The 21,270-nt window shown below is 40.0% G+C and overlaps 1 protein-coding gene across 1 annotated transcript in view; it reads left to right on the top strand.

Moving 5' to 3' along the window:
* Positions 1 to 21,270, top strand: part of RELN (reelin) — a gene marked incomplete at its 5' end in the record, with an annotated part of 296,306 nt that overhangs the window by 146,227 nt on the left and 128,809 nt on the right. Inside the window, 2 exons of the mRNA XM_082479306.1 lie at positions 14,040 to 14,136; positions 16,945 to 17,185. Of these exons, the coding sequence (XP_082335432.1) occupies positions 14,040 to 14,136; positions 16,945 to 17,185 (338 nt within the window). The remainder of the gene's footprint in view (positions 1 to 14,039; positions 14,137 to 16,944; positions 17,186 to 21,270) is intronic.

The following is a 21,270-nucleotide window of genomic DNA, read 5'->3' as shown; positions in this document are numbered from 1 at the left end:
TCCAGCTTATTCCCAAATGTCCGATTTAATCATAACCCTATTTAGGGATTCATCCAAGGGAATTGCCTTTTTTTTAAAGAATGTTTAACACTTTCTATCGACCGTGGAATAGCTTAAGCTGTAATCTTTCGGGAGTATCTTTATATTAGTCACCTAGCTTTGGCCACATTAAAGTGCATACCCTGTGATTTCTCTCACCACTAATTATCAGATGGAATTTTGTATTTGCAGGTATGTAAGCAGATGAGAACTGAGAAATGAAGTAAAAAAATCGTCTCAATTTCACCATAAATCCCAGATCCTTTTAAACTGCGTGTTCAGGAAGGGTAATACCCTAGTGAGTTTTTCATTAATTGATATTCTGTGTAGCGTCCTTCATGTGCCACCTATTTGGTAGTCTTGCCCTGTAAAGGGCAGCAGGGTTGAAAAAGCACACTTAAGATGAAGGCTTAATTAGGATGAAAAGGTAATTAGTAAGGTCTATTCAGCACACAGGACAACATTAATGTGCAGTATCCTTTCTAAGCGAGAGCAATTTTTCTACCACACAGCATTCACTGGGAGCCACCCGGAGCTGGTGGCATTGCCTTTTGGTCCAGGGCTGGGGTGATGTTTACGTTCGTGCACTCTGCCAAAGTGTGCAGAAAATTTCAATTACTTTGGATGTCTTAATCATCCATGGCTACATTTCTCCAAGACCAAACCCTGACATGTGAAAGACAAAGTCTAGCAGTTTCCTTAATGTTCAGTGGGATTGTTAATTGAGATATTTAAAGCAATGTCTTTGGGGTCTCTCAGGACAGAACATCTAATTCAACAGTTTGGGACTGTAGGATGTTGCACAAAAGCCTCTGGGCTCATCTGCCACACAGTGTTAGCCTGATTCATTAGCTGAACTATTCTCTATTTCTCACTCCAAAGCTCAGGCTTTTCCCCTGAGCTACATCCCTGAAGTGGTCCAGGGGTGGACATGGTCTGTCATTCGCGTAGGCCGCTATGATGGAAGGTGACTCAGAGCGCTGAGAGATTAGTGACTGAGCTAAACACAGGAAAAAAGAGACCCATGAAATCCCATAAGGAGAAGCCTTTAAGGGAGTAATGCCAAGGCGTGCGGTGTGCAAGCGGTTCTGCTCATGCCTTGTTCCTTGGGTGTCCTCTTTGAGCATATGCTCCCGTGGCTGTGGTGTATGCGGGCTGTGCATGCTCTGCGTGGGCAGTTCAGCATTGGCAGGATCTTCCCATCCCTCCTTCCTCCACCGTGCCTCGGAGTCAAACACCAAGCTGGAGCCGAAGGTGCTGTGATGAGTCCCAACGCTCAGCCTGTCCCCCTGGGCAGGTGCTCCTCGGAGCGGTGTGTTTCACAATGTGAAAATTGCTAATGGAAAATATTACATTACCTTGAAAAACTTTGTTCCATAGCTCTCTCCTCACATCTTAGTATTGCGAGATCACTTTTGGCCATTAAACAATATTTGAAAATGGGAATAACTTGACAAGGAAAGCTCCCACTCTTCAGCTTTGTTGTTTAAAACTTTTGGACACTCCTCTCAGAACAGGATGACTTTGACAGTATCAGGTACTGCATAAAAACAAGGTGTTTGTAAAGTAGGATTCTGTTTTAAAGTTGCTTTCCCTTCAATTCTTATGCCTTTATCACAAAGATCCTCTTATATTACTAGAGCAAATTAACAATTCTCCCTCCCCCTCATTTTCTAAAAAAATCTAAACCCCCCCACTATTATATATTAAATCAAAATTTATTTTGGGTGGGTTTAAGTTAAAAAATATCTTCTGAGAGGGAATACATCTTCAACCGTTTCAAACATTTGGCACTTCAGCTCCAGTTTTAAATATTAAGCCATCAGTCTTGCAAACAAAGAACTAGCCATAGGTCCAAAAGTGGGGTTTTTTTTGCTTTATTTGGAGAAAAATCTTGGGCTTGGACTTCTCTTTCCACAGAGTCATGATAAAGTACTTTTGAGGAAGTTGGCTTCCCAAATATAAGGGATTTTACTTTGGGTCATTCATTAACCCCTACTTTCAGTCAACGCCAAAACTACCTTTCTAGGCAAATATGCGACTTGCATTTTTTTCAATTTGATTCTAATCATAAGCCATCTTTCCCTAATTGATTGTAGTTGAGTTCTGGTCATTTCATATGTGTGGCATTGGCTTTGGTTTCGTGCAAAAGAGAATTTGAAATGAAATGCAAAAGGTGCCATTTAATATGGAAATAAAGCAAAAAAATAATTTGCATGAACCCCTAAGAATGAAACCTTTCAGCAACTCGCTTATCAGTTCTGCACACTGCTGTCTGATACACAGGAGCAGCACATTTTGACAGGGATGATTTGCTTTCTTATTCATTGGGATCTTGTGGTGGAATTACTACTTTTACATAAGCATCATTTAATTATCTTACAAAGGACTACAGTGAACTTAAGAGACAGCGAATGTGAAAAGAAAATTGTAAAACTATGTAAAAACTTATTCAGAAATCAAGAGATGTGAGGTTAAGCTTAAAATCCATCAGCGCCCATGCCAATCAAGAAAAGTTAACTGTCATATTTCTTTTTTTTTTTTTGCTTTTATGCTTAATGCAATCTTCTGAAATGCATTTTTGTTAGCTTAGTAGTGATCATGCCAGAATTCCTGTTGTGAATAGACGGATGCACAGAAAGTCTGACAGCTACATGTTGTCCAGGACTTGCCACAGTTTTTATACTTCAGATTTAAAGTGACAAGACCATGGCACACTTGAAAAAGTTGCAGTGTATGTTCACCATGATAAACGAAGCATCTTATAAGAAACTCAATATGAATCAGAATAATTCTACATGCAATAAATAAAATAATAAAACCCTCTCCCTGATGTTCTGGTGGGCTCTGAGAGTACTACTGAGCTGGCAAAGAAGGTGCCACACTCTTAGAGCATCATTCGCTGTTAACATGAAAGACTTGAAGGTGCAGGATGCGTGACCAAAGGTGATCTTCAGTGCCTGAACAACCAACAGTCCTGACATTGGAAATGCCTTAGCTATTTTTGCTTCATGGATCATATTGTTAGTCCCTGCTATTGCTAGAAAACAGACTTGACAGGAAGCAAAACATGTATCTGGCACAGCAATCTTCATTAAAAACACAGTTTTCAGTGTGGGGTTTCAGGAGTAGGTATTAATCTGGGAGAGTGCTTTGTGATTTTGCCAGATGGACTCTGTCCTCTCAGGAAAATCCCAGTAGGTATTATCCTAAAGATGGGTCACTCATGTTATGATCTGCACATTGATCTGGAACCAGAAGCATTTGGACCTTACCCATAGAATAAGAATGGCCCCTTTCTCCTGCTGCCTCTGGAGTAGCTCCTTTCACATCATCCAGTCGCTCCTCTGCCATCTGTTGCTATTGCCCCTTCCATTGCTCCACCTTATTTTGTGTAAGTGTCCATCAGACGAACAAATTGATTGATGGTTACAATATTTGACAAGGATAAAACCTAAAGGGTTCCATATGGATAAAATGAATTTATTACAATTGCAAGCAATATACCTGCACCTTATCAATCTCCCTTAATATCTTTCTAACGGAACCCTATAGCAAGGATAAATGAGTGTATCTATTGTTTTTAATATGGTTAAAATATTATTGAAGAAATATTATTATTGGTATTCAACTATTCAGAACACCACTAGTTCAGGGTGCAAATACATCACTCGGGTGATCTTCTTTCAGTGGGATCCCCTTTGTCCCTACTTTCTGTCTTCCCCAATAGGAAAACTTTCTGCTTTTACATGCATAAATATTTCATTGGCAATCTTATTTTATGATCACTAAAACCAGTAAGAAAACTAATAATTTCTCCAATCTTATTCTACACACTTTCCACTCTTGCGACTTTATTTTATGGTTGACTAATCACCCCTGTCTTCACTTCAAATTTCTTGAGCTTTTTAAATCCATCAGACCATCAGCTGTACTTAACTGAAGAGTAATTGTATTACCTGTGATGACTTGATATTTATACTGTCATTTTTTTAAGAAGTGAGGTGCATGTTTAATGCACATACCAAGAACTTCCATGTGGCTTAGTTTATTTACAGTCCATTTGTAATCCTGGCTGATTTCCTCTGTAAGTGTAATGGAGGAAACTATTTAAAACATGCTATTGATTGCTTTTGATTAGCATACGAGTAAGGGTCATTGATTTGGATGCAGATCTTTGACATAACGATTCCAAAAGGGTTTTTGTGTCATGCCCTGCCTCACCCTAAGACATCAGGTTAGTGAATCATTAACCCAGCAGCCTCTATTACTCTTCCTGAACTACCAAGGTCACCAGGGTCTATACAAGAGCTGTTTTACTCAGCAAATACATAGGCTAAGTGTCTCCCTGATGTTTGTTGAAGACAAAGCCCAGAGAGTGTTTATCGCCATTAGTAAAAAAAAATGTAATTTTTTTCAGGTTTAGGTTTTTCCCTTCAATTTTGTAGTGGCAATTTGACTTTGTTACCAGCTTGAGACATGCAGAATTAAATTATAAAACGTCATTGATTTTGTAGATAATTGAAATACTCTTTTTTGCCCTGATGCATATTCAAAATTATTATTGTTGTTGTTGTTGTTATTATTATTCAGAATTGTTGAATGGGCCCTTTGGATTAGTCCTTACCTGCCCAGCTTCTGTGCTTCAGAAAACACCTTTACTTCCCTATTGACCTCAGCAAATAAAAGACCGTGATGGACGAAAAATAATCCTACAAAAATTATCTAATTACATAAATAGTGCATCTGATTCACTCTATTTCTGTGGAGGAAATAGCACTGCCTCCAGCCTGTCCTGTATGGCAACATCTGGAGGGATCTGCAGAGCATCTGCCTGGGATGGCGATTCCTTCCCCTTCTTGCCAGAAGCATCTCTACTTTACTTTGGCTCAGCCACATGAACAACGATGACTGCATTTGGTCCCATGTAACAGTTTGGAGACACTTATTTATATTTTTATCACGCTTCAATTCAGTTCTGGTGGCAGCTGTTATATTGATGGTACTGCTTTTATGTTGTCTGTTTATCCTCTGCTTGGATTCAGACCACTCGATAGAAGCGCACACATCCAAACATGTTTTGTTAAGTAGGCCTTAGCTTTGGCTGAGAGGAACCATTGCTGATCATTTTGTCTTAATTTCCAGTTTTGTTTAGTCAGTTTTGCAATTAGCAGAAGCTATCAGATGACTGACAAGTATTACATGAGGTAGCACTGGGCTCGCCCTCAGCACAACAGGACAGAGATGAGTAATTTCCTTCAGAATTGCTATGAAAATTCACTCTCTTGTCTCTAGAGAAATAACAAAGTGAAAAATAAGCCCCTTCTGAATTCAGCATAGAAGAATATTTGATCTTTTTGCTCCCTCACTATCTTGTTAGCCGAACACAAAAAAAATCATGGAAGAAACTTTGGTGCCAAATGTTTGGGGCAAGTTGAGCCACCTCCTTCCCTTTAGTCACCTGCATGGATGATTTCCTTCAGTCACCCAAATTTCTCCTGCTCCAGTGCCTTCCAGGAAGCACCAGGTTTGCTGTGCGGGCATGGCGCCTCCATTTGGTCATGTTGATAGTGGAACCAACAGAGAAGAGGCTGGCCAGTTCTGCTGGCCTGGTGGCCACAGGACAGATATATGATCTTGCATTAGATAAATGTGCAGCACTTTGGAGCTGGCATGAGGTTCTAAAGGATTTCATCGCCAGGAAGCTGGCCAATAAAATTGTGTTAGAACTCTGTCTGAACTGATCTTAAATACTGCATAAAAACAATTTTTTTAAATAGGTAATTTAAAGCACTAATGTCCATATGAAGTGAAGCTTGATTGTTGCTCTATTCAGGTCCAGTTCCCTCTAAGCAATGAGAATAGAGCACGTAGTGTGTCTGAACCCCGCAGCTTATTTTGTCCGAATTTCTTTCCTTTACATTTGGGAAAAGCTTGAGAATTTGAAATAATTCAATGGCAAAATTAGTGTCATTCACCATTCTGCACTTCCTCCCCATTTTCCCCCTGATAAAACAGTATTAAGGTTTTTGACTCGCCACCCAAATTGTTGTTTGCTATTGCCTGACATGAAACCTACTGGTTTCACCTTCCTGGCGAAGTCCTTTGTGTAGATGCATAGGTTATAAATTACATCTAATGTGAAAGAATAAGACATATAAGAATAACATCTTCCAGCACACTTCACATAGCATGTGGAAATGTTAGGTGGTGTTTATTGATTTTGCTGCGTTATACGAGAGGGGCTGCCTCGATAATGCCTAGATTGAAACCAGGGTTTAAAGTTTATGCTGTATTTGAAAGACATTTTAATGGCCTTGGGGCGAAATGATTTGTGTTGTTTTGGCTAGCCCAAGGTTACAATGAAATACTGTCTTTATTACTTCCGTACCAGGGCTTCCCTGCCACTGTTAGGAATTAAAATGTGAGCATTACAGATTTACTATACGGAGAAAAGCAGAGAAGATAAAGAGATCCTCAGGATTCAGAGCCAGGGCAGGTGGCCGAGCCACCGCCTCGCGGTCAAACACGGGCCATTACAGAATTGGTTGCTGCAAATAATAAATGCTGGATTACAGACTGACTTTCATCTTAATCCTGCTCATGTCGTTGTATGGGGATAACACTTTTGTATGATTAAAATTGTCCATTTTTGAATTAACACAAGCAACAAAGCATCTGTAGTTCCTGGGGGCATGCAGAGAAGCCCCCAGCTCAGCAAAATGCTCCTGGGTCTCTCTCCAGTGGGGGAGGGAGGAGATTTCCATGAAAGCAAAACCAGATAAAAATAGAAAAGCTCAGGAATTGCAGAAAAAAAAATAATCAGGAATTGCAGAAAAAAGCTTTCACCAAACCAATTATTATTTACCCGCATATAAAGTTAGAGGCAGGTGTTCAGTTTTATAGGGTTTCAGAAAAGAAAGACACCTTCGCTCAGGACTTGGCTTGAGAAAAAATTATTTTCCAGATTTTCTTGGTGCCAGGGAATTTCGCCATAGCAGGCAGGGAATGTATTTTCAAATCTTTGTATTCAGGATGCCTCCTTCTACACAGCAGTTCTTGGGACCAGTTTGTGCTTTCTACTGCCTCGCTAGAATGGACTCGCTGTAGGCATCTCAATAAAACATCGTTTACTTTCTTGCAGTATTTTAATACCCTTATGAGCACCTTCACAGCTGATGCGGGCTGCTAAACAGAATTAAACAAAACATCTCTTCCTACTTATCGATACATATTACTGTACTACTGCGCCACTTTAAGTTTAAGATGGTATAATTTAAATTTTGCCCAGCTTCACTGAAAGATCACCCTCTCACTTAGAGGATCCCCACGTCATCTGACATTAAGCATTTAATAGCAGTAACGTTGTAGGATGCGATGTGGATATACAAGTAGAAAATGCTTACTGAGCATAGGGCTTACTGCTTGGTCAGACATTCAAGCACCTCTGTAAGACTATTTCTGGGGAGTTAATGATATTATTGTTTCAGTAGCTGTAATTACTGGGTGTCCATTACATCCAGGCCTTTACAAGTTCACTCACTGTGCCTTCAGCAAGGTACTCTATACAATGTCCGTGCACTTAAGAATGTGGTTAAATTTAGAAGCGTCATTTAATTATTTGTTTGGCAACAGACACATTACCCAAGCACACAACCTGCTGGCTGTATGTCAGAAAGAGATGCTATAAATAGCTGAGCATCTTTACATCAGAATAAATTGGAAACTGGCATAAGGGAAATACAGCTTTCTGCCTGGCTTGTTTTTCTCTCCTTAATGTTCTCGGCACAAAAAGCAATATGAATTGTGATCTGATCTTGTTCATTAGAAGAGAACAAATCTGTGTGAGCGCAGGAAGCACATCATATCTCTGAATATAAATAGACTAAGAGGAAGTTGATCCAGTTGAGTATTTCCTCAGACTTTACTTCTCATCTAAAGGAAATAAGCTGCATTAATTCATAAATAGTGCGTTTGCGGCTATTGGGAATCCTGGAAGGAGGTGGGTGGGAAGGGACCGCTGGAGGTGACTGCTCCAGTGCTGCCCCCACGCTCCAACCAGGACCACCCTCTGGGCGAGGACAGCTCGGTCAGGGCCCCATCCACTTGGGGTTTGACCTCCAATTAACTTTTAGGACTTCATTTCTGAAGGCCTTCGGATTTATTTTTATCAAATTTATTTACTAATTATTCTTATTATCTTTCACAGTTTTACAGTGGAGGCTTTTAGCATGCTTGTCAACCCTTTATTTGTATTTAGATGTAACTACCCAGCATTTCCAAAATAGAGTGCCAGCCTAAAGCTGCCAGTGGAACAAAAGTCAGCTGCTCTCTGAAACCTACAGAAGAAAAATAGTTGAGACTTTGCATTTCAAAATTCATAATTCTCCCTAATGCTAGATTGGATCTGATTTTTACCAGAAGCAAACACCATTGACATTTTTGTTTTCTAGTGTCAGGTATCTATTTCAGATTCTTTATCAGAACGCACACAGGGGTGCAGATAATCAAAATCTTCTTCTCACAAGGGAGAAAAAAGCAGAAAGCAATAAAAATATTTAATTCTTTCCATGAAAAGGTAGACTCCAATTACAAAATAGAATACAGTTCTTACAGATTTTAATTTGAACATTTTTTACACTTAAAGTATTTATTTGTACTCTGAACTTGTTCTGTAAACAAAGACAAACTTTTAAAAAAATAGTCCAAAGATCTAAAATGTGTCATAATTAAAAATCACACTTGTAACTGAGTTAAAAATCGTGGCTTCAAAGAAAAATTCAAATGCTCTTGCAACCTTCTCTTGAGGAAGTTTTCAGAGGCGGAATGGGATGAACAGTGAGTTGCACATTTCTGTACCAGTGCTTCTCGTATATCCAGCACAAAATATTCCATCTTTTAACATGGTTAAAATCATCTGGTTCTTGATCAGAAGCCAATATAAACATGCACCTAAAAAAAATTAGGATCCACTGAGCATTCATTATACCAAACTGTATGGTTCATTAATTTGGAAAAAAACTATTAGCAAGCCAGCCCAATTTGACCGCTAGTAATTTATACTATCCAGTTTGGCTTAATTCAAGTGATATCAGCAAATCATAATCCTTAGCAAACACTAATCTTTATTCATCACATTAACAAAATGAATAAAAGCAATCTTCTAGCATTAGAGAAATTGGATTCTTTTCAGCTCCCTTTTGTTTTTCAGGCTGCGGTCAGGACATAATTCAAACCCTTCTACACTTTTTTTTGTGTGAATTTCTATTGTACAGTTCCACATTAGACTCATTCTCCTTAAAGCCAGCATTAGATATCTGCTTATTTGCTTATCCACAGAAGCACTTGCAGGAACTATCAAGAGGCTGTCAAGAGGCAGAGGACGTCATAGTCTATAAGGATGAAAATATTGCTTCCCTTGCAGATGGCACCCTGTTTTATCTCTGCAAAACACCAGCTTTGAATCAATGTTGTTAAGAAATCTTAGAGACCAACAGCCATATGACTCGGGTTTCTGTAAATCTGACACAGTTGGAGGCAAAGCCGTAGTGAGAATTAGTTTTGCCTGCCATTGTCAGCCTGGATACAAATAACTGAAAACCTGGGTACCAATACCTGGTATGAAGTGCCTTCATAATATCTCTCCTGAAATACTGTGCTCTTAGTACTTCTACCTACATGATATTTTAAGAAATAAGGTGCGCAAAATATTCACTAGTACTTTAGACGGCATTGAAGGAAACCAAAATTGGCTTAACAAGACTTACCAAAAAAAAGCAAAAAAGTCACGACCGTCTCAGTTGGGCTTTGCAGGTGGTCAATGCTGGTCAGGTCCCGGGTATGGGTTATCAATCCTCCAAAACAAGCAGCAAAGCAATTGAGAAGCGTACTTCTGTTTCCCTTTTCTATTCTTTTGTGTTTAGCTTTGGTGGAATTAATAAAGCAGCGGTCAGGAGCTGTTTAGCATTCCCAAGCTCTGCCAGTCAAAACCCTCCCCTACTAGGATCAGTGTCTGGATTCAACTTTGAGCAAATTTTGTTTTATTGAAATTTGGCTTGGGGCAAAATCCAAGCACGTAAAGCACAAGCCAAAGAAATTAGTGTTTGACAGTATTCAGTATATGAAAATAGCTGGGTTTTATAACAGAAGCTGCTCATCGCTTTTGATAACAGGCAAAATAGCTGTCTGAGCTTCAAATGTAAAATTATATTTAAAAATTAAAATTAAATCCATGAAGGTTGTTTCTACTTTAGCTTTTTTTCAAAAGTTTTAGAAGTCTGTGAACTTCAGCTAGAAGCCTATCAAAAGGAGTAAAATAACTCCAAAGGAGAAGACGATTTTGCTCCTCAAACCCAAGGACAAGCTTGACTATACATATGTAGAGAAAAAAATTAGGCTATTCTTGGTTGGGGGGTGGCTTGTTCCTCCACGCCCCCCCTCCCCCATGGGTATATTGAAAGTATAAGCCTAACATTTAGTCCGATTTAGCTAGCAATAACCTTACCAAGGCAACAGATTTGCTGCGAGGTAGTCAGCTTAAGAAAAAAATGGCATTTTTTTCTAATGCAGTAACCTACTAATTGTAGACTTCCTTATGGTAATCATTGTGCATGTTTTATTACCCATTTTCACGGCTAATTCAAACCCTGGGCATTCTTGATTTAGAACAAGCCTATTCTAATCTCATTCAAAAGGGTTTATATCATCTTCTACCGCTTTTTCTTTGGAGGACGGGAGGGTACGAAGATTTACAACGTGACACCTTGCCCCTGCTGCTCTGCTCAGAGCTGACAAACTGTTTATTACCGTCTCTGGAAGCAGTGTGAAGGACACCTCCCTTCCCCGGCTGAATTTGCCCTCAGTTCCTGTTATGTTATTACTTGAATTTTGATCATCTATTTGTTCGCAAAGTCAGAGTACAGCTTTGCTGGTGAAGGTAGAGGCAAACATCCAAACTGCAGGTTTCTATTTTAAATAATCCCTGTTTAGGATTACTGAAATAAGAGTAATAAGGAGTAATAGTAATAGTATTTAATAATAGTAAAATTGAAAGCAATATTGAAAATTATATTGAAAGCCAGTGACTCGTTCTCCTTAAAGCCAGCATTAGATATCTGAAAGCCAGTGGCTTTCAATGCCATCTCGGTAAGCCCTGTCCTGGAGTGCAGCTGTACGGTCTCCTTCCTCCCTTTTCTGGGGAAGACGCTCTTAATGTAAGCTAGGATGAATATTGGTTTTGTAAAAAAGGCAAGCACCAGATCCATGTGCTTCTTGTATATTTAAAAGAGATGGTTCAAATGGCAGAGAATAATGCCTGAAGCTTGTTGATGATTTTTTCAAATGGATTAATTTAATTTTGGGTTTTTTCACTGTCAGTTGAAGATTTATAGAATTAGATACTAAAATGATAAATAATCTTGCTATCTTATGAGTCAAGAACATAAAAACACATTTGTCATCACAGCCAGCAACTGCCACATACATTGACCTTGAGGACTTTCGCAAACTAATTTTGGTCTTAATACAACCTGTCCTGCTTATTAAAATAATAATAAAACCCAGCACTTGTCTCTCCTCTTTTCATTCTGTCTCCATCACTCTCTTTCCGATAACACGAGTGAAATACCATGTCTACCTTGCGAAGCTTTTTCGGCGGCTCCATTTCTTTTAAGCAACAATTTTGATCGTTGCATAGTTTGTGGGTGTCCGGATTTAACAGAGAGCTTTTTTCATATTGATCGTACTGGCAAGGAACACTCATTTCCTATCGTCTTTGCAGTATAGGCAGCAAATATCACCTTCTCCAATGTTTTAGCAGCGTATTTGGGCTTGGCTTTGTTTAAGGGCGCTGTACCAGTAGTGGATTCTAACACTAACTGAAATGGCATGTGTCATTAAGTCTGTAGTGCTGGTTATTTTTACTGTTTATGTTCCTTTCATTTCTGTCTGACAGAAAACTCAGTATGTTGCTGTTTTGCCTCGCAGCCTCTGGCCAGCCAAAGCGGTTGAACTGGCTGAAGTTCACTGACTTTTGAACTGAATTCCCCTGAAATAAAACGAATGAGCGTGATTAAGGGTTAGAACTCCTAAATGAAGGAGAAGTAGGAACCAACAGCAGATGTCGCTCGGTAAAGTAGACCATCTCAGCAGATGGGCAAATTTGAAACGTAAAGCCTCTTCCTGACATCATTTGGTTTTAATACGATAGAAATAAAATGCCTTGTCAGTAAAATATAACCAGACAGTTGCTTTGTAGTCATTTGGGGTACATGGTTGGTAATTCAAAGCCCTGCCGCCTTTGCAATATTAATTATTCTGTGGCTCATTACAGCAAGAATACGTGTCAGACCAGCTGAAGGTACCACACGCAGCTGGAGTGGCTCGGAAGTATCTGTTCCTCTATTTACAATTTGACGTTAGCAAGAGATGTAAGCAAACAACTTTGTGGGTCATTTCCAGGAAGCTAGTTGATCAGGCAAAATTATAGAGACGGGATTTCATCCCATGTCTTGGGGTGGTTTTCCCCCTGCAGTGACATGGGACGCGTATCTCAGGGTAGAAGAGCAGCTCTGTAGGGCCGAGAGCTGCGAACGTGAACGGCCTCAGGGGAGCCGGGACTGCAAGCGGTGTACTTAATGACATATGCTCCCATTAAAATGTGTAAGCTGTTCTCTTGTACAAGTGGTTAACACCTTTTTAATCAGGCCATTTATTTCATTACAAAAATAATTACCCCGAGTTGGAAAATGATAGTATTTTATGGCCAGCAGTTTCCACATCTGGGTATGTAGGTATATTTACACATAAATAAAAATATGTATATACACAATTTTCAGTGTGACCAGATGTATCTGAAGCACACGTGAACATAGCATACTGCTGGTAGCACACATAACCCATACTCCTACTGTGAGCAAAGCTGTGGTACTCACTCAGGAGTGCCCTGATGCCATCAGAGGTGCTGTTTAATTGAGAGCTGCTTCTCTGAAATATGGAAGGTAGCCAATGTCTGCTGCTTTGAATCTCACATGGCGGCCTGCTTATGAAGTAGAAGTTTTGATTTTTGGAGCACAGGTTAGGATTTGTCTGTTTCACGAGGTGTTGACTTTTCTGAGGTGGATGAATTATCTGGTGTCTGAGGAAAAACACTATTTTTAGTGTATCTAATTACCACTCAGGTTGTTTATCATGTTTTCTAGGTTGAACTTTTCCATCTCAGTTTTTGTTATTTTGACTGTCCCCTTTATTAATTGTTAAGCTCATCTTTTGTGACAACACCCAGAAGGCACCCTTTTATAAATCAAAAGTAAATATATTACCCTACCTTGCAGGGGTGCCATAAGGCTTAATTAGTTCATTTTTGTAAAGTGTTCTGAGATTCCCAGACCAGCATCAAATGTTTATTATTAATTATAGGCTCTAGTGAGTATATGGGATGATATCTTAATTGAATTCTCTTCAGGCATCCTTAAAATAACTAATTTTGTAACATCTTTATTCTTTTAAATTCCTAAAGCACATTTGCTCTTGGCTCAAGCAATTCTGTATACATTTTCCTATCACTTACTGTATTTTCAGTTCTGGAATTTATTTTTTTCTCTATATAGTAATATGAAAAACAATCTTTTACTGTTTTCTCTATGAGTTTTGCTATGTGGATGATTCTCTAATAAGAAGGTTTTGTTTAAACATTATATGGTGGGTTTTTTCCTGCAGTGGGGGTTGTTAAGTAATTTACTTGGATTCCCTTGGGAAATTTGCAGAGATTACATGGCACTGCTGTGATTTATCATTTCTACTTTATTTCTGACTCATAAAGCATGCATTATTTTGTGTTTACCTTCAGCAACAGATCACAGGAAATTTCATCATCAATCAAAGGGCTTTAAAATCAGGAGAAGTGATGATGTGACAAAGGCCCAGTCAGCAACTGTGGTTATTGGAGGATCATTTATTGCTTCATTGTGTCGTAACGCTTTTCATTTTATTGCTTTTCCCAGGATCGGGTTCGTGTCGCTTTAGTTACTCAGATCCCAGCATCACCGTGTCCTACAGTAAGAACAGTTCTGCAGATTGGACTCAGCTGGAGAAAATTAGGTTTGTTACAGCTTTTTAATCATTTTCATGCTTTCTGGCTGAGCAGGTGGTGTTTAAACCTGGCTCTTTTAAAACTTGTTTTAATTGGGAACTTTGCAGTTCCTACTTGTTTATACATGTTAAAAGATGGGGGTGAAATTATGGTCACTGAAGCTATTTCCAGAACTGCCACTGGGTTTGGTAAATCACAATTTCATCCATCGATTATGTGGGAGGTGAGGAAGAGAATGACTTTAGAGTTAAAAAGCAACCTCAATAACCAGAATGTTCAGGTGCCTGAAAAAAACAAAATTTTGATGACTTTTGTATTTTAGCACCACTTTTAATGTCAGCAAGTGCCATAATTTATAGCGCTACAAGTTTCTATTTTGGTAGGATAAAAGGTTCAATAAAATTAGTTTATAGTTTGATATGAACACTTACCTCCTAACACTCTTGTAATAACAAGATTATGGTGAATTATGCCTTGTTTTTTAAACAAACTGGTTTACATGAAAACGCAAAGGATTATGAATGGGAGTTTTAAAACCTTTTCTTGTAATATGCACACCTTTAAAAAGGGAATTGATGTTGGAGATGGGTTTTTGTAAAACAGCCAAACCGATATATTATTAAATAATGTTGGGAAAGGTGTCTTGTGCATTGGTATATATACACGGTTATAGAAGTACAACCGGGGAAGAAAAAACGCTGTTCATATGCAGTGTCCTCATAGTGTCTCGCTCTGCCTTCCTGCATTGCCTTAGTGCCTGTGCCGCGCAGGCGATTTGCTTGCGCCTGTTTTCAGTCCATTGAGACAAGTTGCAGCGCAAAAGCTGCTTAATTTCTGACGAGTAAGCAAAACTCGAGCTGCAAGGCTGGTGATTTCAGTATGTTATCCTCCCACTCCTTGTGGGAGTGGGATTACGATTGCACTGACAAAGGCACAAATTAGGAACAATTTTGGTAAAACAAATGGTGTTAATTCTCATCTCGGAAAAATATAAAGCGAGAGTAACTTCACTGCAGCCACTGGAGTTGCTTCCGAGTAACCACATAATACCTTTTACTTTCTCTCATTGATGGAAAATTATATGCCTCGTCTGTACCATCAGTTCAGTTACCCTCATAGCTCTGCAAGCCAGGAAACTCAAGAGTTGTGATGGTGTTTACATAACCCTTTGAAACCCATTTTTTTTGAAGTTTATGCATATACAGTTTGCTCTAGTTTGCTTTAACTTTGCCTGCTGGAGGCAGCAGTAGAAAATAGGTCACTGGGGCAAAGCGGTGTAAAGTGGAGGGGATGAATTATGAAAGGATGCTCGTTCCTCCTGTGGTCCGTATGAATTACAGTGTTTATGTGAATGTGCTTCAGTGGCTTTCACTGTGCTGCGTGCAGCTGCGGGGAACGGCGGGAGAACAGGACGGGGTGGGACCGGAGGGCAGCTGTGAAGGGAAGGTGTTGTGTCAGTGCGTGTTGTATCAGTGGGATTTCGGCTCTGAACTCCCGGTAGGGACGGGAAGGATCTCTCAGGGAAGGGGGGGGGGGGGGGGGGGGGGCGGGGGGGGCTCAGGGAGAAGGAGGAACAACATCTCAGAGCAGCGTTGCAGTGAAGGGTGACAGACAAAATGTTCAGCGAGTGCGGGGTGATTTGTGGGGGCAGATTCTGGGTGTGAATATGGGGCAAATACAGTTGCTTTTCCACATTTCACTATACTATAATGTTTTGCTTTACAAGGAGAAGTTCCTCTGTTTTCTGCTATATAGACAAGCTATGGGTGCCTTTTTTCCCTAAAAGCTCTGGATTGTCTCTGGCAAATTATTCACCCACCAAAGCATTGCTACCAAGGCAGAGGCAAGGTTGAGTAGCTGACATCTTGCAAACCCCAATTTTGTAACCCCTTGCAGCCTGAGGTTTGAATGTAGCTGATTCCCTTGCTGGTTAATTAGTAAAACAAAAATAATAGTTCTCAGCATCCCTTCCCTGCACACAGACCCCAGTCCTTTCGTTGCCACTAGCAATGTAAAGACGTTCACCCAGAGCCCGGGGTGAACCTCGGTCCTTTCAGAGCTCTGAGGACAGCTCTGGGAAGCAGAGCTCAAGACCCTGATCACTGTCTAATGCTAATACTCCAGGTTTGCCTCTCCTCCCCATATTTTCCATTTTCACCAGCGAGAGAGAGGACAAATGGGTTCTTTCTTCTGTATTGTTCTTGAAGCAGAACGCAGAAAGACAGGCGACCTGAGCCTCCCCATCCACAGAATTACCCAGAGGGCAGGGCTGTGGGACTGGAAGGACACATCTGTCAGAGAAAATTCCCAGCTTTTCCCTCCAGTCATTCTGCTCCATTCAGATCGATGAGGGATTGAGGCACCCACCAGAAGTCAGGAGTTTCTTTTGGTGTAAACTCATGCAAAAATCACATTTTTGGAGTCTTGTTTTTGTAAAGTGCTTCCTTAACGTTTCCTTTTGGCCAAACCTGCAAAATACCTGTCAATTCCCAGTCACTTAGGAGCTGTGACCAGCATTGAGCATGAACTGTTGCCCTGCTCTTTCTTCTTGCTCTCCAAACATCTGCACTCATCTGTTATTTATTGCCTTAGCTAGCGCTCTCTGAAGCAAGGCTGTCCATTTGGGCTGTAGGTGCACTGCCTGGCACAGTGGGACTCTGCCTCAGGGCAGGTATTTTCTGATCTCCGCAGAAGATTTATCAGCATACAAGGGACGTCAGCGCAACTGTGTCACACCTAGTGAATGTGTTGAATGAGGGAAAAGCATTCCTGGCTATGGCTTAAACTTGGTCTAATTCCATATCATTGTTTTTCAGTGCCCCTTCCAATGTCAGCACAATCATCCACATCTTGTACCTTCCTGAAGATGCTAAAGGGGAGAACATCCATTTTCAGTGGAAACAGGATTATGTCCCCGCTGGTGATGTGTATGAAGCCTGTTGGGCGTTGGACAACATCCTCATCATAAACGCTGCTCACAGAAAAGTTGTGTTGGAAGACAATCTTGATCCTGTGGATACTGGCAACTGGCTTTTCTTTCCTGGGGCCACAGTTAAGGTTAGTCTGATTTTCTACGGCTTAATGTTATTACTCTTGTATGTAGAAGAAGACAGTGACATCTAACCAAACTCTGAACACACAAGGGTGTTTAGGCCATTCCATCTGCTTCTAGAATTGGGCTCTTTTTTACTTTGTTTTTACCTTTTCTCTGTCCCATCGGGGCTTTCTAGAACAATGCAACTTCTCTGCTGTGACCAACACCAAATGACAGTTTATACTGTCATGTCAAAGATCACGTAACAGAAAATGGGAAACGGCTTCCTTTTAGCAAAACAGTGTAATATTTTTGAAACAAATTCAAGTCTTTCTGTTGGATATTTTGCAATCTACCTGTTTGTTTATCTTGGTGTTGTTCGGCTACCACGACTTGCTGCATCACAACCCATCACAAAAACCTATGGTTTCCCTCTTTTTCTGACTGAATATCAGATCTCTGTTGCAGCATGCACTCAGGTATTGGCTGCTCCTTAGAAGTCTCTTTTTCAGTAAGATCTTGTTTTGTTATATGAGATCCAGCAAGATTATACAACCTTGGGAAAAACTCTAAGGAGCCCTACAAGATCTCTGTGCACAAAGTTCCTTCAAATGCAGGGTTGTTCAACATCTGGAAATCAGTTGGATTCTTGCTTTCTATGTTTCCAAGCAGCCAGAAGTTGAACAGCAGATGACTTTCTGTTTTCGTCCTATTTTTCATTCACAAAAAAGGCAGTTTTGATGTCGGGGTTCATTTATGATGCTGGTAATGGTTTTAGCAATTGCACAGGAAACAGATGTTGAATACTGAGGGCAGTAAGAGGCTGGTTATGGCCTCATCCTTTTCCCACAGAACCTGACATATAATGAAACCTCAGAGTAATCTTTTTAGAAATAAATAATCCCACTAATCTACTCATAGTACCTGCATATTGACTTTTTTTTTACTTCAGTAAAAGCATTTAAACTACAATGACAATTTTCTTTGGTGAGATTTTAGAATCAAATAACATCCTGCGCATTTAATGAAGTAATTTCTGTGATCAGTTTACATTTGTTGTGTTGCCAGTTTTATCTCTGGATTTTAAAATCCAGCCCATACATGTGAAAGTGTGAAAACAAAGCAAGGATTAATGTGCCACAGGTGCAGTTACCCCTCAGCTGGCCAAGCCTAAACACGCCTTGCTCCTTCTGAAACATGCCCAAACAGCATCTAAACTTTAACAAGTAAACCTGTAAACATCTTTTTTTGTTGTTGTTGATTTTTGTTGTTGTTATTGTTTTGGGGGGGGGGGGGGGTGTTTAGTTAAACTCAGCCAATTTGTGTCAATAAACAGCTATGGTTATGCAAAAGACAAGGGACCTAAACTCAGAGATCACTTAGTGCTTCGAAACAGTTACAAGCCTCAATCTTATATGAGATGCCAGTGAGGATCAACCAAGGATCCTCCAAGGTCATCTTCTGTCTTAGGGACAAGTAAAATGTGTATCAGTCTGTTCTCAGCTGACATTTGGCTATGTGTAGCCACTTACACCAGGTGAAGGCAACGTGTAAGGCTGTGGTGTAGCCACACTGGATTAAGGCTGTGTGTGATGCAGGGCTTTTATTCTCCGTGGGACCCTGTAGTTATTTCAAACACTTTTAGTGTGTCTAGGTTGTCACCAGAGCACTCCCATACTCAAATTTCAATTTTAGGGTTTTGCTCCAGTTTTCCTCAAATTTTCAGGAACAATCTTGCCAAATATGATTCGAACAGATTTTGCAATGTGAATTTCATGTTATATCAAAAGTAAAACTATAAACTGGGTCAAGATTTACATCAGATTCAGCATAGACCCTGTCATAGGATTATAACACCAAGGACAAATTTTTTGACAAAGTTTTTTTGCTTTTCAGGGTCGGAACACTATATAAAACTTCACAAAAACGTCTAATATTTTCCTTAAAACATTTAACATAGCTCTAATCTCAGTTCATCACAAACACATTTTCTGTATAAATCGAAAGATGAGAATCTTTGTGCGTTGTGCATTACACTACATGTTAAATGTAACCCCACCAGTCACCCCTGTTTCAAGCAGCATTTTGCAGCAGTCAGATAACTTGGCCAGTATAATGGCAGAATGATGGCAGCAATGGGTGGTACATCTTCACAGGAGTCCCAATATCGTTAGTGCTCTCAGGCTGCAAGGTTTCATAGGAACCGGGGGAAGCTTTCAGGAGATTTCTCTGTGATAGCCAAACGCATTGGCCTCCTGAATAATGTTGGAGAAACCCTGACAGTGCTACAGGGCTAGCTTGCATCAAAGCTAATTCTGGTTATCTTTTCCCTACAAGTCCTTTTGCTTCTGAGACATCCAAAACTTGTTAAATAGCCCTGATGTTTGTCTAGAAATTTTGAATTTTTACTTATATTTTTACTAAGGGATCAGCAAATTTCATTGCTATGCTGCGCTACCTTTTGTAACTCTCATCTATGTGCTTTTTAAAGAAGTTTCCATACCCACAGTCTATCACTATGTCAAACTCCATTTCAAGCTGATGAGACCCTTTCTCTGCCATCCAAGCCTGTTTGTGCCATGCAAGTTTCAATTCATATCTTCCCATCCTTTTTCAACGAGTACTTTAGATAAAATGGCCTTAAAAATATTTCTTGAAGTTTTTGATAACTTCTTTGCTGGCTTCCTTCAGTGCTTTTCCTTATGAGTTTCCTTGACAATGCCAATGAACGGTCACATTTCTAGTCGTTATTTGTTATCTAACTCAGTTTTGATTAGTATATACAAAACTGTGGGTCAATTCTTTTCCTAAATTGGGCCATAAAGATAAGTAATTTAATTGGACCAAGGGAATGAAATATTAAGAAAAAGAAAAAGAAATAAGAAAAATGATCTTTCTAAATTTACTGAGGTTCTTTTCTGTATTCATCCTTTCTTGCTCACTACATCTCACCACCCAGAATGACTGATTTTGCATATTTCTTAGGTGGAAGGGCAGTGCCAATCTGAGATAGCTCATCCAGCTGGCAGTCAGAACTGGAAGAAGAGGAAAAAATACATACTTATTCCTGGTAGAAAAAGGAGTAGAAACAGCCTTTCTCTAAGTGTTTACTTTTTCTCTAAGTGTTTACTTCTGGACTGCCCCAGCAGATGTTACTCACGTGGCAGAACCTTCTCCTTGGAGGCTCTGTGGCACATCCATGATAGCGAATGAAGCAAACAAGGGAATGAACACGAGCCCGTGATCTTGCACATCTTGGTTGTTACAACACCCCATTGCTTGGCTTGGGCTTGTGCAACCTCCCAGGCATTTTCTTCAAGGGATGTACCCTCATGGATGGGCCAGGGACTGTTTCCGGTAGGCAACAGAGATGACACCACTCTTCTGGGAGGAGAGAGTTTGCCCAGATAGATACAAACTCTGCTGTGTCGTTTGCTGTCAAGGCCAGAGAATGGTTCCTGGCCTAATCTGGTTACCATTATTGTTCTAGCATGTTAGAACCGCCCATCCCACCCATCCCTTCAGCCATTCCAAACCTATAAGGGAATTCTCATTAAATACCATTTTGTTGCCATAGTAGGTTACTCCATTAGTAGGGCATTAAGATATGGTTTGTTGGGAGTTTAGAATAAATGTTGCTGTTGCTCACATAGTTAGATGTGGTTCAGCAAGTTCTTTCCCAATAGTTTCTCAGGAGGTAGCTCTTATAATTCCTTGTTATACCTGGTACATGCTCTTGTTGGATGCTTATCAAGTTGCAAAGAAATTATATTTTTTTCTGTAGAAAGTTTACTTCGGTAGTATTTGAAGTCTACTAAAATAAATAGCAAACATTATAAATCCAGGAGTTTTGCTGGTAAAACAGCTCTGAATAATAGCTGTGTGGATTAATAAGGTAGAAAGACAGCTGAAGCAAAGAAAGCGCTATCACGAAGACTGTTGTCTGGGTTCTGGATTAGGTTCCGTGATGGATTCGGTCTCAGGACTGGACAGTGCAAGCAGTAATGATAGTTACGCACCAATGTGTTCACTCCAGTTTGGTGGAGTTGAACAGTGTGTTCTCAATAAGCACTTCTGGGAATTTGCCTGTGCCCAGCCTGGGAAGCGG

The sequence above is a fragment of the Vanellus vanellus genome (assembly GCF_965231255.1).
Source record: "Vanellus vanellus genome assembly, chromosome: 1".
Taxonomy (NCBI): domain Eukaryota; kingdom Metazoa; phylum Chordata; class Aves; order Charadriiformes; family Charadriidae; genus Vanellus; species Vanellus vanellus.
This window is presented reverse-complemented; position numbering and strand designations above follow the sequence as displayed.